The sequence below is a fragment of the Macaca nemestrina genome, chromosome 16 (assembly GCF_043159975.1).
Source record: "Macaca nemestrina isolate mMacNem1 chromosome 16, mMacNem.hap1, whole genome shotgun sequence".
NCBI lineage: Eukaryota > Metazoa > Chordata > Mammalia > Primates > Cercopithecidae > Macaca > Macaca nemestrina.
In genome coordinates this window covers 47,713,456-47,729,209 of record NC_092140.1, presented here as the reverse complement: position 1 = coordinate 47,729,209, position 15,754 = coordinate 47,713,456, and the positions used below count along the sequence as shown (strand labels likewise).

Genomic DNA, 15,754 nt, shown 5'->3' with positions numbered 1-15,754 from the left:
CTCTTTCACAATCCTTCAAAAAGCTCTAGGGCTTGAAGAGTCAGGCTTACTTACCTAGCCCAAAACTCCAGCGTGAGTGAACATTGATGCAATTGCTCTAGGACGAGCATACACACATGGCATATGTTTGAGTGTGTCTTCTTATCCTTGATAGCTTTCTGTGCCTATTTTCCTAAACTGAAAGAAATACAGATGAAGTTTGACTCTGGGTTTCAATCCATAATCCCAGAATGATCTTCTGCCTTGGTCAATGATGACATAAGTGACAGTTTATTCCATGAAGTCTTATTAAAGAGACAAAGAATCAAAAAATAACCTCACTAGTGCTACCAGCAAAGTTTCTGATTTGGGATTTCACTTTGATGAAACTTGCATGAATCTTGACCAGAAAGTGAGTGAACTTTCTCCATGAATTTCCCTAAAAAATAGTTTTGAAGACCATTAGGGTAATTGAACACTTATCATGGTACTCACATTTTCAAAGAATAGGTACTAAATCCTAATGAATCTTCCTTAATTTCTAAATAAAAGTTAAATTTTATCCATATATATTTACCCAACAATTAGAAGTATAAATAACCAATTTGGATGTTGACTAAAAATTAACACACTACAATCAGGAATTCAGAACATTTATTGCAAGAGCTGAATAATTGTAAATAACGTAGAACTGGCAAAGCAGTAACAAGGATAATTGTTTAGATATTTATTCTGTCAAAATCATCAAACACCCCTCACAAACCGACAAAAATGTACTTCAATAAGCAATGCACCCCTACCCATTATTTTCCATTATACTGTGGAAAAATGTGAACTGCTATTTACAAAGTAATTTTATTTTTTGGTAAGAACAAATTAACTATCAGATTAGCAAACCTTTTTTTTTTTAATTTTTTGGGTTTTTTTTTTTGTTTTTTTTACTTTTAAATTGATGGTGAACCGTGGCATTAAGATAACTTCCACTTCTTTCAATAAAGACATTTTGTTGCATGCTATTTATTTGTTTAAATCATCTGTCATGCCTTAACAAAAACCTCCTAAGAATGTTCGAATTTGGATTTGTTTGCACGTGCAACTGAGATCTTATTAACATTAGTTGTCACTTTGTTGGTTTGACCTAAGTGACAATATGCTGGTACCTGCCAGGCATTGACCAACTATGATAACAAACAGTTAAACAGCAATAATTAGAGATTTATCCCTTTATTTCCCCCAACTACCCTACCTGGAGAATGTTCTGTTACATCATGAAGGCACAACACATTAAATATTTTGTGGCTATGGTCTAATAACACTTGTGTTACAACAACATTATTGTATATGAGGATCAACACAAACTCTGCCATTTCAACAAAGTTGTAGACACACATTTGCCCAATTGAAACTATTTTAGAATAGTGATTTTTCTTCCATATATGCTAATTTTGATACATTAGTTTTGCATGAGTGACAAGTACAGGATATTATATCACTTTTGATGGATAACACTTTTCCATTACTCTCTCACTTAATGGTACTAATTAGATGATTTTGCTTTTGCCTACTTTGAAAACAAGGATGTAAAAAATAGGTTCTGAATTTCCAAGCTTTTGCAGAAGCCCTTTTTTGTATAGTTATCATTTTTTCTTTCATCTTTATTGTTTACAGAATTCCAGCATCATAAGCTATCATACAAGAAGCAAGATTTCAGAACCTTTTTTAAACACAAGTGTTTGAGATTCTTTGAACAATGTGTGTCAAGACAGACTACTAACGCAGAAACACCTCACTAAAAGAAACAACGAAAATAACAACAAAGAGGTAAATAAAAAGGACAGAAGCAACCATAAAACACAGAATTATGCTACAACATTTTTAGATGAACATTATAAGTACACAAAAGTTGTTAATAATAGCTTGCTTCTATTTACAAATACTTTAACACTGATTGACTTACAAGTGTCCACTAACGTTGTTAACAGCACGATAGGTTTAATGCTTATCTCTTTAAGTTTTGTTTGCAGTATAATGTCAAGTATAGCGGTCCCAGCACAAATCAATGACAAAAAGAAAAAAAAAAAAAGCACAATTTTTTAACTGGGTATGTTTTTCAGTCACTCTAATCTATGAAACTTTCTTACTTTCCAAATGCATATTCTATTGTTCATAGCAGCAGTCCAGGGTCAAAATAAAATGCAATAATAAAAAAAAATTTGCACAATGGAGAGATCTCTGGAGAGTTTAATCAATTCTAGTAAACAAGATTGCATGACTACAACTATCTTCTCTCATATGTTGCAAAATATTGTATGCTCCATGGTGCTAACACAAAGTTATAAGTATCCCTGCTAGAAGGGGCATAGTTGTAGAGATCTATTGAATACATAAAGCTCTGACACACACGGTATTAGCATGTCTATTTAGATTAAAGTTATTAGGTCCCATATAGCCTTTTCTTAGAGTTGGTGCTCCTTAGGACTCTCAATAGCACCTCCTGCTTGCTTATAAGACTTCAGATTTGCCAGAGGAATGTCTGTCATGTGGCTGCCATTGTTGAAATGGCCTTCGTTGGAGCCATACTGCTTACGGTCATTGAACTGGTTCCTGTTGCTGTCTTCTTTCCAGGCCCTGGTCAGGGTGTGCCCGTTCACAAGCTTGTCCTTCTTCACCCATTCTTTCTGGGGTACAAAGGTTGAGAGAGGAGATTTGGGGTGTTGATATGGACCCAAGCCAGGAGGCATCCAGCAATTATCAGAGTGACCCAAAACCAAGCACTCTTGAGTGCACATCTCTGTAGCTTCAGCTAATCCTCGGGGACCCAGAGGCCCATCTGCAGAAGACAAGAGGGAGAATATAAGAAAAGAAAGTGGTTACGATTCTCAATTAAAATTATCTCTTAGAGAAAAAGTATGTTATTAGTGATCTTATTTTTTCATAAAGTCAAGCATATCTTTGAGTCAAGTCAAGCAACTCAAAGATATATTTCTCCATCTTTTAAAGATTAATACAAAAGGAATCAAGTTTGTTATGGAGGTAAGATTGATCTATTAATATTTTCCTTCTTAATCCTTTATTTAGTTATTTAGATCCAAAGACACGGATAGATAGATAAAAAGACAGATATGGGTGAACAGATATAACCATGATGTATCATTTTTTATCAAGTCTTTGATAAAGGCATATAGATTATTACTAATTTATGTTCTAAGAAATCCCAGAAATAGACTCATATTTATGATAAATTATAAAAAGTAGAATAATTTTATGTGCAATATTAAAGAATATATAAATAATACAACTCCACTAAGTTAAAAAGCAAAATTACCACTTGAAACATAGCATCATTAAAAATAAATACTCTAAATGGTTATATAAAATATTGTTTTTTTCTACATAAACACATTATTTTTATATGAAAATATCTTGCCACATTTTTGAAAAGTGAAATACTCATTTTGAAGAATAACTATTGTATCTTACTAATGATACACCTGGTCAGCTGCAAACATTCTGAAATCCAAGTAAAGAAGAAGCCATTTGCATCCGGATAGTGTTTGGTTCCTCTGAGCTTAACTATTTTCTAAATTTCTAAGGTATAAAACTGAAGCTAAATTACAAATTGAATCACATGGAGTCTAACATTCAGGGGAAAGAAAGTGATCACAGAATTTATCTTCTACTTTTTTACCAGCAGGTTAGAACATACATTTTAACCAGAATTTCAAAAGTAAACTATTTTATGATTGTTTAAAATAGAAATCAGCCCTTTACTAAAAAACAACATAAGCCAAATGGTTAAGAAATAAATTGGGTTTCTTTGTTGCTGTTGTCTTACCCCCCTTGATTAAACAGCCACGTGATAGATAAATGATAGCTTGGAAATTAGGAATTGATTTTACGAATGAAGTTAAGTGGATAGGCAAGAATGCCTGAGGCATAAAGCATTTTCAAAAGCAGAGAGTCATCAGAAAAAAACGCAGAAAAAAAAAGTAAAGAAAACATACCTGCAAGTTTGCTTACTCATCAATTTAAATCGCTCAATAATTGGAATGTAGGTCTTTGATAAAATCCAAGTTAGCACAACTAATATTTTTAAATGTCCAATAATTGTGAGCTTTCTATTTGCCTTAATAATATTCTAATTATTTCTTGCATGTGAAAAAAAAAATTCCCACTGAGACAGGCAACAGTTGATGGCAAACACCAGAGACAGCAAACCACAGGCAATATCAAAATAGATACTGAATGTACCTTTCCTGGGTACGATGCATACTACTAGGGTGATGGGTGCACTAAAATCTCAGACCGCACCACTATACAATCATCCACGTAACCAAAAACCACTTGTACCCGAAAAGCTATTGAAATAAAAAAAAACTTGTTTAAAAACAGAACAGATACTAGATGTGAAAAAAGTGGCTGAAATGCACTATTTCATATAAACTCAAACTTCAGCGATTTTTTTTTTATATCTAAAAGTCTTCCTTTTAGAATAACCTTAAAATTACTTCCCATCTGAACCATATTCCCAATCCCCTCAAAAGCAAACAGTTTTATTTTATTTAAACACATATTCATTACTTAAAACTTTTCCTCTCACATACCTCCAATGATTACTTACTTTTTCTGGATATTTAATTTAAACTTCTCTATGAGCCTTTCTTTGCCCTCTACAATCTGGCCACATTTTAAAAGTTCAAACTAATTTCTCACTTCTAGACTCCCTTAGGTGTACTCAGTGACTGCATTCACAGAGCTAACACATTTTGCATAAACCAATCCATGCTCCCTGCATTAGGATCACAGGCTTAGAAGATGTTTTTTGCCAGGCCTGTTTTCATTTAATTACTGATCTCTTCAAGGGTCAGTTTATGTCCCACACACCAAAAGCAAGCTTCCATAACTCTACCAATTCATGCTTCATATGCACCTTGATTTCCACAGAACTTTCTTTATTGATGAATAACAAATTTCCTAATTGAGCTCCCTCAACTCTTACCTTAATTCCATTTTTGTCTTTTGGAGGGGGTTCGGTACATTTGCAAGTTTTGATTTTAACTTCCTCCCAACTAGATTGAAAATTGATGGGGAAAAAAAAAAAAAAACGGCAATTCGGTCTTCTGATTCCTCATAGTGCTAAACAATAGTAGTGCTCTACGAACAATGTTAATTGTTAATTAAACTTTTATGAGGTTGAAAATGTTCTGAGGATTATTAAAGATATCCCCTGCTTAAAGGCAGACCTAAAGTAATTATAATAGAAGGTGCTGATTTCACAAATCTTACACCAAATGCTTCCTCAACAGCAAATTCCTTTGCCTAGTAATACTTTGTGACAGTTTATAAATGAATAATTTAACTTATCTGTTAAATATATTTACTCCTTTCTAAACATCAATGGAGTTAATCACCAATTTGATGTGTAACATACCTTGAAGCCTATAAGCAAACTTTTAATCTTTACATTTCCAGCGTCATTAATAAGTTTTTTATTGTTAAAATCTCCAAAGGGAAAAAAATTACCAGCTACCTCAGAAATGTCACCACATCAGGGTTTTATTAAGCTCGTCAGAAATGAGAGGATGTGCAAGGCTATTTTAAAATTAGCCTTATGCAACACACCCTGCCATCTTATTAATTTAAGACATATCACCTAAAGATTGAGAATGTGTTTTGTGTGTGTGTTTATAAGAATATGTATACCTTAGATTTTCAGCATTGAGTGACACATTTTAACAAATAGAATTTATCCTTTTAAGAAATATTTACAACGAATAACATATATTTATTCCAGAAACATTTACTGAGCATGTACTATGTGCTGGCACTGTGATCGGCACCAGAGCTACAGCCTTGACAAAAACAGATGTCAACACTGTCCTCATGGAGCTGAGAGCTATTCTGGGAAAGAAATAATTGGCTTAAGAGCAGTGATCTGAGAGGGAAGTAAAAGTGTCATTAAAATGAGCTGAGGGCCATTAACTGTTCTAGGAAGGTTTTTCTCTTTATGACTTAACCAACAGACTTTGTTTCAAGGTACATCATTTCTTCTTCGATTTCTTTAAACTTTTTTTTACATAATTGACATTAAGACATTTACAGTTAAAATTTTTATGCACAAAATCTTTAACTTGCAAAACATGAGTTTATTTTCATTAAATAATATTAATTGTTCTTTGTGCATTGTACTTCCCATGATTCATTCCTGTAAGTAGACTTGAAGGATTTTGATAAAGTCTATAAATAAATTTATAGAAGTTTTGTAGATTTATAAGTAAGTCTTTCAGATAACTGGTTGCTGTAAAAATTTTAAAGATCTATCCTCAGGCCAGCCACACACAGTGGGACTCTAGATGAAAGGCAGAAGTTTTTTGTTAGAGCTCTAAATGGGAGAAGCCTGTCAGGCAGAGCCATACAAGGGACTAAATCTGGGAATAAGGTAACAACAAACTGGAGCTCTAGGGGACAGTTTATGTATGAAAAACTGACTAGGGTTAGCTAGGGTTTCAGGGCTCTCTGAGGATTGGCTAATTTAAGTAATTTCTCAAGAACCAGGTCAAAACAGCAATGTCAAATTATCTAATATCAAAGCATTTGCTTAGGGAGGTTGCTTAGTGACTCAGAAGTGTGAGATCACTAGAAGAGAAGTAGAGGAATATGGATTTAGCTGCTCAAAAAGGGGAAACTGACCAGTCTCTAAACAGGGGCTCAAAACTAAGCCAAGACAGCAAACAATAAAACAAAACAAAACGTATATACATCAATCAATCCATCAACAATCTACTTATCTGCTGAGTGTCATTATAGTATGAGCTGTATTGTTGGAAAATATAATTTGCTTTATGCTTTAAAAATTTTTATTTTTAATTTTTCTGTTACATGGTAGGTATATGTATTTATAGGGTACTTACTTTATGTTTTGGTAAGTTTTTATTTTGGGACACAACATTAAATAAGAAAAAGTTTAATTTTTTTCTTTGGGCCTCTATGTAATTCCCAGTAATTGCTGTGATATTAAGGACAAAACAAAACAAAACAAAAAACAAAAGCCCAGTGAGTTTTATCTTGGGAAAATAGCAATGCTTCCGTGTTTTCCTCCGTAAAGTCAGTGTTGTAAATTGGTAAAAAGAAAAAGTAAGTATTTTTTCAAAATTCTGTGATGAATTATTAAAGGGAATACATTCATTCTAATGGTCTCCTAAGTCAGTCCCTGCCCCATACATGTTTATGATCTGATATATGCTAATAATTCCCTAGTTTCTAACTCATTTTTCTCATTTTTAGAAGTACTGAGTTTTTTATGCTTTTAAAAAGGAGAAAAACATTGTTTTAAAAATGTTGTCAAATACTGAAATTTTCCAAAATATGGTCAAATGTAATCTATAGTTCTCCATCAATATATAGCATTTTAAATCTCAGATGTTTGCTAATACTGCATAAATTATATGCACTAAACTATAATCCTTTTTCTTTGATATATTTTTATTATTACTTTAGGTAACTGTATTAATTGATGAATAATATTTGTTTTTCATTCATACAGTCTCTCAAATATTTATTGAAACCTAACACGCATCATAGGTATCATTGCACTGGATTCTTATTAGATGTTTTGAGCTTTTGTTTGTGTGTGAGTGTGGTGTGTTTGTGCATGTGTAATCATGTGCATATGTGTTTTTTATTGTTTCTCTATTTTTTTCATAAATTTTATAATGTACTATTTGTGCTACGTCATAAAATATATGTGTAGAATCCTGATCAGAATTCCAAACTACTTATAAATACTTCCTATAATTTTGTCATTACACCAGTTTATTTCCTTTCTTTTAAAATAATTAAAATCATCTATCATAAATTTTTTAAACACTGAAACATTTATTCATTTTTTTAACTCAAATTCTTTGTTGCTTTGCACAATCTCAATGTCTGAGTTTGGTTATCTGTGGTTAGGGTATGTGTAAAATCGCAAGTGCAGATAACACCGTGCAAGCCATCTGTCTCTGCAAGCAAAAACAAAAGCACATAATGAAAAGCTTCTGGAAAGTTGTTTCAGATAATGTTTAGGTCAGGTCTCAAAGTTCATCTTCACACTACTCACCTTCTTGTTAAAAAACAAAATATTTTTCAAAGTTTTAGGCATTAGCAGCTCTCAGAAAGGTGCCTGAATTACTAACTTTAAAAGATGCAAGTTTAAAATGTAAAACAATCCAAGTTAATGGAACTCCACCTGTACTTAAGTAGTAGGATACTGCAGTGGTTTTTGATGTCATTTTACTATAACTGGAAGCAGAACTGTTACTTCATTAATTCACTGCTGTAATTAAGGAGTAGCTTCTGGCCTGTTGACCACCTACATTTCAATCTCATTATTTGAAACCCTTTAATACCAAAGCTAGAAACTGGCATTTTTTTAAAAAAAACTATGGGACTTTTTATATTCCTGGCTAGTTTTCATACTGTATGAAATTTTGATCTTTTCTATTAATAAATTTTTCTTATAATTTTTACTGGTAGGTAAAATAAGTTTAAACAGACTGCCAAAATTGATTTGTAAAATAAACAAGTCATTTTCATATGATTTAGGATCAAATTCATCACATCTCACTCTGTTTTTCATTTTGTTCAATTTTTATTATAGGCAAATTCCTCTTCCGTTCAATACACATCTGACTGTCACGTTATAATATTATTTCTGTAGTAAGAACATATATTGCTATTTTTGTGTAAAACCTTTGTTCGTAAGTTCCAATTTTGCTGTACTTCTCCTTTATACTATCATGGGTGTCTATTGTGCAAAGACTTGTGCACCCCAAACACTTTAATGTGAAAGATGCATTCCACTGATTTGGATTTGCTAAAGCAATTTCCCTGATATTTAGGCATAGTGATGTTTTAAAGAAATTTCCTTTTTATGTAAACTTTTACTCTGTAATTTTACTTTGTACTTACAGCTATTAATATGCTCAGCAAAATCTTAATCTTCATACTTGCTCCTTGCCTTAACCAATATTTCTATAATAAAATTTCAGGGAAACAAATATTCTCATTCATTCATTTGAAGCTAATTTTAGTGTCTCCAGAATACTAACACAACAAAATTTAGTATTTTTACTAGCTCATTTTATCTCTCAATTTATTTCTCTCTCTCTGTGTGTTGTTGTGGGAAGTCAGGGACCCCGAACAGGTGGACCAGCTGAAGCCATGGCAGAAGAACATAAATTGTGAAGATTTCATGGACATTTATTAGTCCCCCAAACTAATACTTTTATAATTTCTTATGTCTGTCTTTACTGCAATCTCTGAACATAGATTGTGAAGATTACATGGACACTTATCACTTCCCCAATCAATACCCTCTTGATTTCCTATGCCTGTCTTTACTTTAATCTCTTCATCCCATCATCTTTGTAAGCTGAGGATGTATGTCGCCTCGGTACCCTGTGATGATTGCATTAACTGTACGAATTGTTTGTAGAGCATGTGTGTTTGAACAATATGAAATCTTGGCACATTGTAAAACGAACAGGGCAGAACAGAGCCATATTTCTCTTCTTTCAAAAGCAAATAGGAGAAATATCACTGAATTCTTTTTCTTAGCAAGGAACATCCCTGAGAAAGAGAATGTGCCCCTGAGGGTAGGAGTCTAAAATGGCTGCTTTGGGGGTGGCTGTCTTTTACAGTCGAAGACAAAGGGATGAAATAAGCCCTGGTCTCCTGTAGCACTCCCAGGCTTATTAGGACGAGGAAATTCCCACCTAATAAATTTTGGTCAGACCGGTTGTCTGCTCTCAGACCCTGTCTCCTGAAAAGATGTTATCAATGACAATGCGTGCCCAAAACTTCATTAGAAATTTTAATTTCCCTCCATCCTGTGGTCTGTGATCTCACCCTGACTCCATTTGCCTTGTGATATTTTATTACCTTGTGAAGTATGTGATCTCTGTGACCCACACCCTATTCGTACACTCCCTCCCCTTTTAAAAATCATTAATAAAAACTTGCTGGTTTTATGGCTCAGGGAGCATCACGGAACCTGCCGATGTGTGATGTCTCCCCCAGACACTCAGCTTTAAAATTTCTCTCTTTTGTACTCTTTCCCCTTATTTCTTGGACCAGCCAACATTTAGGGATATAGAAAAGAACCCACATGAAATATGGGAGGTGAATTTCCCCAGATAGTGTGCGTGTTATTTATTTATTTTTTTTGAGACAGTGTGTACCCACATAACATTTTTTTGTGGATTACCTTGAATGGAAAGCTGAAACTATAGGTTTATGTAAATCTGGAGGGACCTGAAAGAAATGTCAGAGGCAAGTTTACTTGATAGACACCCTAATATCCACTATTCTGTCCTACATTCTATATTTATTGAACAGTTGCTATTAAAAATAAAATCCATTAATTTGACTCAAATCTAAACATGGTAAAATTAATTTCAAATATGAAAGTTAGCATGAAAACCAGGAAATAGTTCATCGTTGCCCTTGTGCCCTTTGGAGACTGTATTACTATTTCAGACCATTTTATTCTATGCCCACTTTATTCTATGCCCAATCAATACTTTTAAATGAATGTCATACAATAACAAATAGTTGTTTAGTTATTACTCTGCTCTTGTTGTTCAGAAAACTAGTCAGAGGGTGTGAATCTCATTGCCATTGTATTCAGATTTTATATGAAATCATATACAATAGTTATGCGAGCAGTTCAAATCCAAAGGTAAATGTGACAAATTTGTGTGTACTTTGGGGAGAAATGCTTTCCATTCATTTATTCAATAATTTCTGATTTAGCTTATGTTAAATTCAAAAGACTATTGTATAGAATATCTAAAGTCAGAATCAATAGGAAAATCTCAAGACACAAGATCATTATAGACAGGCAAACAAATAAATAGATTTTAGCACTAGTTGAATGATGAATTGCTATGGACTTTGAGAAAGTAAGCATAGACTCCATAGCTCCCAGTCTCTTATCTATAAATTGAGAGGATAAAAAGGCTAGATTTTGATGCATGCCCTCTATACATTCTTTTATTCCTTAATTAAATATCATTGTGGTTTGTCATTGATATAATGTGATAATCAAACTTTTCAATGCTACTTCATTTCAGTAAAAAAAAAAGCCCAAAAGAGAGCAAAGAAATGATAAACCTATTGTTCAGATAGATTAGGGTAGGCATGGTGGCTCATGCCTGTAATCCCAGCACTTCGAGAAAAGCGTGGACAATATGGTGAAACACCAGCTCTATAAAAAATGCAAACATTAGCCAGGCATGGTGGTATGCGCCTGTGGTGCCAGCAACTCAGGGGAACTAAGGTGGAAATATTGCTTGAGCTGAGAGACTGAGGCTGCAGTAAGCGGTGATTGCAACACTGCACTCTAGCCTGAGAGATAGAGTGTGACTCTGTCTCAAAAAAAAAAAAAAAAAAAAAAAAAAAAAAAAAATTACTCTAGTACTGAGGTCACATTTAGATTTTTTTTTTTTTTTTTTTTTTTTGAGACGGAGTCTCACGCTGTTGCCCAGGCTGGAGTGCAGTGGCGCGATCTCGGCTCACTGCAAGCTCCGCCTCCCGGGTTCCCGCCATTCTCCTGCCTCAGCCTCCTGAGTAGCTGGGACTACAGGCGCCCGCCACCTCGCCCGGCTAATTTTTTGTATTTTTAGTAGAGACGGGGTTTCACTGTGGTCTCCATCTCCTGACCTTGTGATCCGCCCGCCTCGGCCTCCCAAAGTGCTGGGATTACAGACTTGAGCCACCGCGCCCGGCTGGTCACATTTAGATTTTTGAGTGTGAAATTATATTGTGAATAACTACATTTTAAAATCTAAATAAAAATATAGTGGCTCTATCAGAGTTAGATCTGCATTTGTGAATGCATCTACAGTAACCTTGAGAAACAAACACATGTGAATCCACACCACCAGGATTTGACAAAACCTCTGGTTAACAAGTAAACAAGGATTAAACGTTTTACACGTTTCTCATACAGATTTCTTCCTTGGTCACAGATAAAAAGTCAACATTTGCAGATGGAGACAGTCCAAATACAATAACACATGACCATGCCAAGCAGCGGATTCCCGGCCAGAGAGGATATTGCTATTTGAACAGACTTTAGGGCTCACAAAGAATGAAGAGCACTTCCTTGTACATCTTCAGCCTTCTTCTGCAGGGCATGAAAATCAGCTGCCTTTTTCTCATCTGCTAAAGCTAATTGCTGTAAAGAAAAGCTTCTCTGATGATTTTATGTGTTCTCTGTTAGTATTTTACATTGCAATTCATTGAATGACAATAGTCCAAAGAGACAGACCTTCATTATTCAAACTAACTTTCAATTTTCAACCAAATTGCTTGATGTGAAACATTGTATTTACTTTATTGCAGATCATATTTACTTTCTTCTATAGTTCATTTCTTGTATTAGTATTTCATGTTTTTTGTTTCAAAAATTCATTCATATACTGCTATCTCCTGATTTACTCTCCATTTCTTGCAATTTGCATTGTTTCTCAGACAAACTTGGTAAATCTTATTTGATGTGAAACACATTTTAAAGTGCAGATCTAAGGTGTTAAGCAGTGAAGTAATACTTTAGAGATTAATTTTCAGACTGTAGTCCAAGTGAAAAATAAGCCACTTACATAATATTTTGTCCCCTTTAAAAAATGTTGCAATTGCTGGCCTGAATACAGGTAATACACAATGGTAGCACACAATGTTATGAAGCAATTTGCCTTTATACAACTCCACTGTTTCCTATATTGCAGGGATATTTAATCACATGAGAACAGGAAAAACTGATGATGTTCATTTTCCTGCCTGTGGTCTCTGACAGTTTTTACCCAGGACACTAATAATATAACTTCAGCATTTTTCTTTCCTAGTCTCTGGGTTAGAGTTTCTACTTCTCACAATCATCAGAGGCAATAGAGACTTGCCCCAAGTGATTTTAAGCATTGGACAAATGGGGGAAAATACTTTGCTAAATTAATGAGGATTTAAAGACATAATAATTTGTATACTTTAAAATATGTCTGAAAGATTGTATTTTAAATGGAATAAAACATCAGATATGGTCCATGTGATCTGTAGGTGTATATGTGTGTATTTACACCTGGATTGTCTTACCATCACTTTAAATTAATATATCACAGCTTAGTGCTTCTCAAATGTTAATATGTATATGAGTCACCTAGGAAAATCATTAAAATGCAGATTCCAATTCAGTAAATCTGATTGGGTCCTGAGTTCCTGCACTTCTAACAGTTCCTTAAGTGATTTTGCTGATGGTGTTCAAGAATCACACTTTGAGATGCAAGACATTTAGAACTTACCTGTCTGCATTCGCTCCTTTCCTAGTGGTCTAAATTAATAACATTTTCAGGCATTGTCTTGTATTAGAGTTCACCAGAGAGTTTTAAGCACATAAATTGTTCTCATCAACAAATTCTAAATCAGTAGGTTTGCCAATTCTCCTAATCCCCCAAGTCACATTCTCCTATTTTCCTAATCCATCACTTGCCTTCCTGTTCAGTTTCCTTTGATGGTACCACACCCTTGTCAGATCCCGAAATGTTAGAATGCTCAGAGCACTTTATCTGCACTTCACTCATGTGAGTGCATGTAATCACTTGGTCTTGCACAACAGGCATGTGCAATCACTGGCTAATTTTTGTATTTTTAGTAGAGATGGGGTTTCGCCATGTTGGCCAGACTGGCCCCGACCTCCTGATCTCAATTGATCCAACCTCTTTGGCCTCCCAAAGTGCTGGGACTACAGGTGCCAGCCACTGTCCAGCCCTCTAGCTTTGTTTTTCTTCATAGCACTCATCACTACCTCTCACAATATATTTATTTGTTAATGGTCTATCTCTCACACTAGAATATAAGCACCATGATGTCACATACTTTGCTTTTTCATACATCTATGTAGCTATGAAACAACATCTCTTACTATGGCCTGGCACATGGCAGATAATTACTAGATATATTTGAAGAAAAAAAAAAGTTCGTGCTGAGCTTTAGATTGGTGAGCCAACAAAGAAACTGCATGTAAGACATTATGTGGCAAATAATTGTCATCAAGAAAATAGTAAATAACAGGGACACCTCTAACCTGTACATGAGAAACTTTGGTAAGAATTTATAGCATAATATATTTTTTTATTGTATATAATTTTTGTTATTTTATTTTATTTACTTTACCATAGCTAGTATGTTAAACATTTTGGTAGGTCTTTTTTTCCCTTGCCCTTTTTTTTTTTTAAATTTATTTATTTTTATTATACTTTAAGTTGTAGGGTACATGTGCATAACGTGCAGGTTTGTTACATATGTATACTTGTGCCATGTTGGTGTGCTGCACCCATCAACTCATCATTTACATCAGGTATAACTCCCAATGCAATCCCTCCCCATGATAGGCCCCGGTGTGTGATGTTCCCCTTCCTGAGTCCAAGTGATCTCATTGTTCAGTTCCCACCTATGAGTGAGAACATGCGGTGTTTGGTTTTCTGTTCTTGTGATAGTTTGCTAAGAATGATGGTTTCCAACTGCATCCATGTCCCTACAAAGGACACAAACTCATCATTTTTGATGGCTGCATAGTATTCCATGGTGTATATGTGCCACAGTTTCTTAATCCAATCTGTCACTGATGGACATTTGGGTATATTCCAAGTCTTTGCTATTGTGAATAGTGCTGCAATAAACATACGTGTGCATGTGTCTTTATAGCAGCATAATTTATAATCCTTTGGGTATATACCCAGTAATTGGATGGCTGGGTCATATGGTACATCTAGTTCTAGATCTTGGAGGAATCGCCATACTGTTTTCCATAATGGTTGAACTAGTTTACAATCCCACCAACAATGTAAAAGTGTTCCTATTTCTCCACATCCTCTCCAGCACCTGTTGTTTCCTGACTTTTTAATGATCGCCATTCTAACTGGTGTGAGATGGTATCTCATTGTGGTTTTGATTTGCATTTCTCTGATGGCCAGTGATGATGAGCATTTTTTCATATGTCTGTTGGCTGTATGAATGTCTTCTTTTGAGAAATGCCTGTTCATATCCTATGCCCACTTTTTGATGGGGCTGTTTGTTTTTTTCTTGTAAATTTGTTTGAGTTCTTTGTAGGTTCTGGATATTAGCCCTTTGTCAGATGAGTAGATTGCAAAAATTTTCTCCCATTCTGTAGGTTGCCTGTTCACTCTGATGGTAGTTTCTTTTGCTGTGCAGAAGCTCTTTAGTTTAATGAGATCCCATTTGTCAATTTTGGCTTTTGCTGCCGTTGCTTTTGGTGTTTTAGACATGAAGTCTTTGGCCATGCCTATGTCCTGAATGGTACTACCTAGGTTTTCCTCTAGGATTTTTATGGTATTAGGTCTAACATTTAAGTCTCTAATCCATCTTGAATTAATTTTCGTATAAGGAGTAAGGAAAGGATCCAGTTTCAGCTTTCTACTTATGGCTAGCCAATTTTCCCAGCACCATTTATTAAATAGGGAATCCTTTCCCCATTTCTTGTTTCTCTCAGGTTTGTCAAAGATCAGATGGCTGTAGATGTGTGGTATTATTTCTGAGAACTCTGTTCTGTTCCATTGGTCTAGATCTCTGTTTTGGTACCAGTACCATGCTGTTTTGGTTACCGTAGCCTTGTAGTATAGTTTGAAGTCAGGTAGCGTGATGCCTCCAGCTTTGTTCTTTTGACTTAGGATTGTCTTGGAGATGCGGGCTCTTTTTTGGTTCCATATGAACTTTAAAGCAG

At 34.6% G+C, this 15,754-nt stretch overlaps 1 protein-coding gene across 8 annotated transcripts in view; it reads right to left on the bottom strand.

Moving 5' to 3' along the window:
• Window positions 1-616: 616 nt before the first annotated feature.
• LOC105489946 (protocadherin 9) overlaps window positions 617-15,754 on the bottom strand; it is a 944,009-nt gene continuing 928,871 nt past the window's right edge. For all 8 annotated transcript variants that reach the window (XM_011755108.2, XM_011755111.2, XM_011755110.2 and 5 more), the window contains one exon: window positions 617-2,809. In XM_011755108.2, the coding sequence (XP_011753410.1) occupies window positions 2,436-2,809 (374 nt within the window). In that variant the 3' untranslated portion in view covers window positions 617-2,435. The remainder of the gene's footprint in view (window positions 2,810-15,754) is intronic.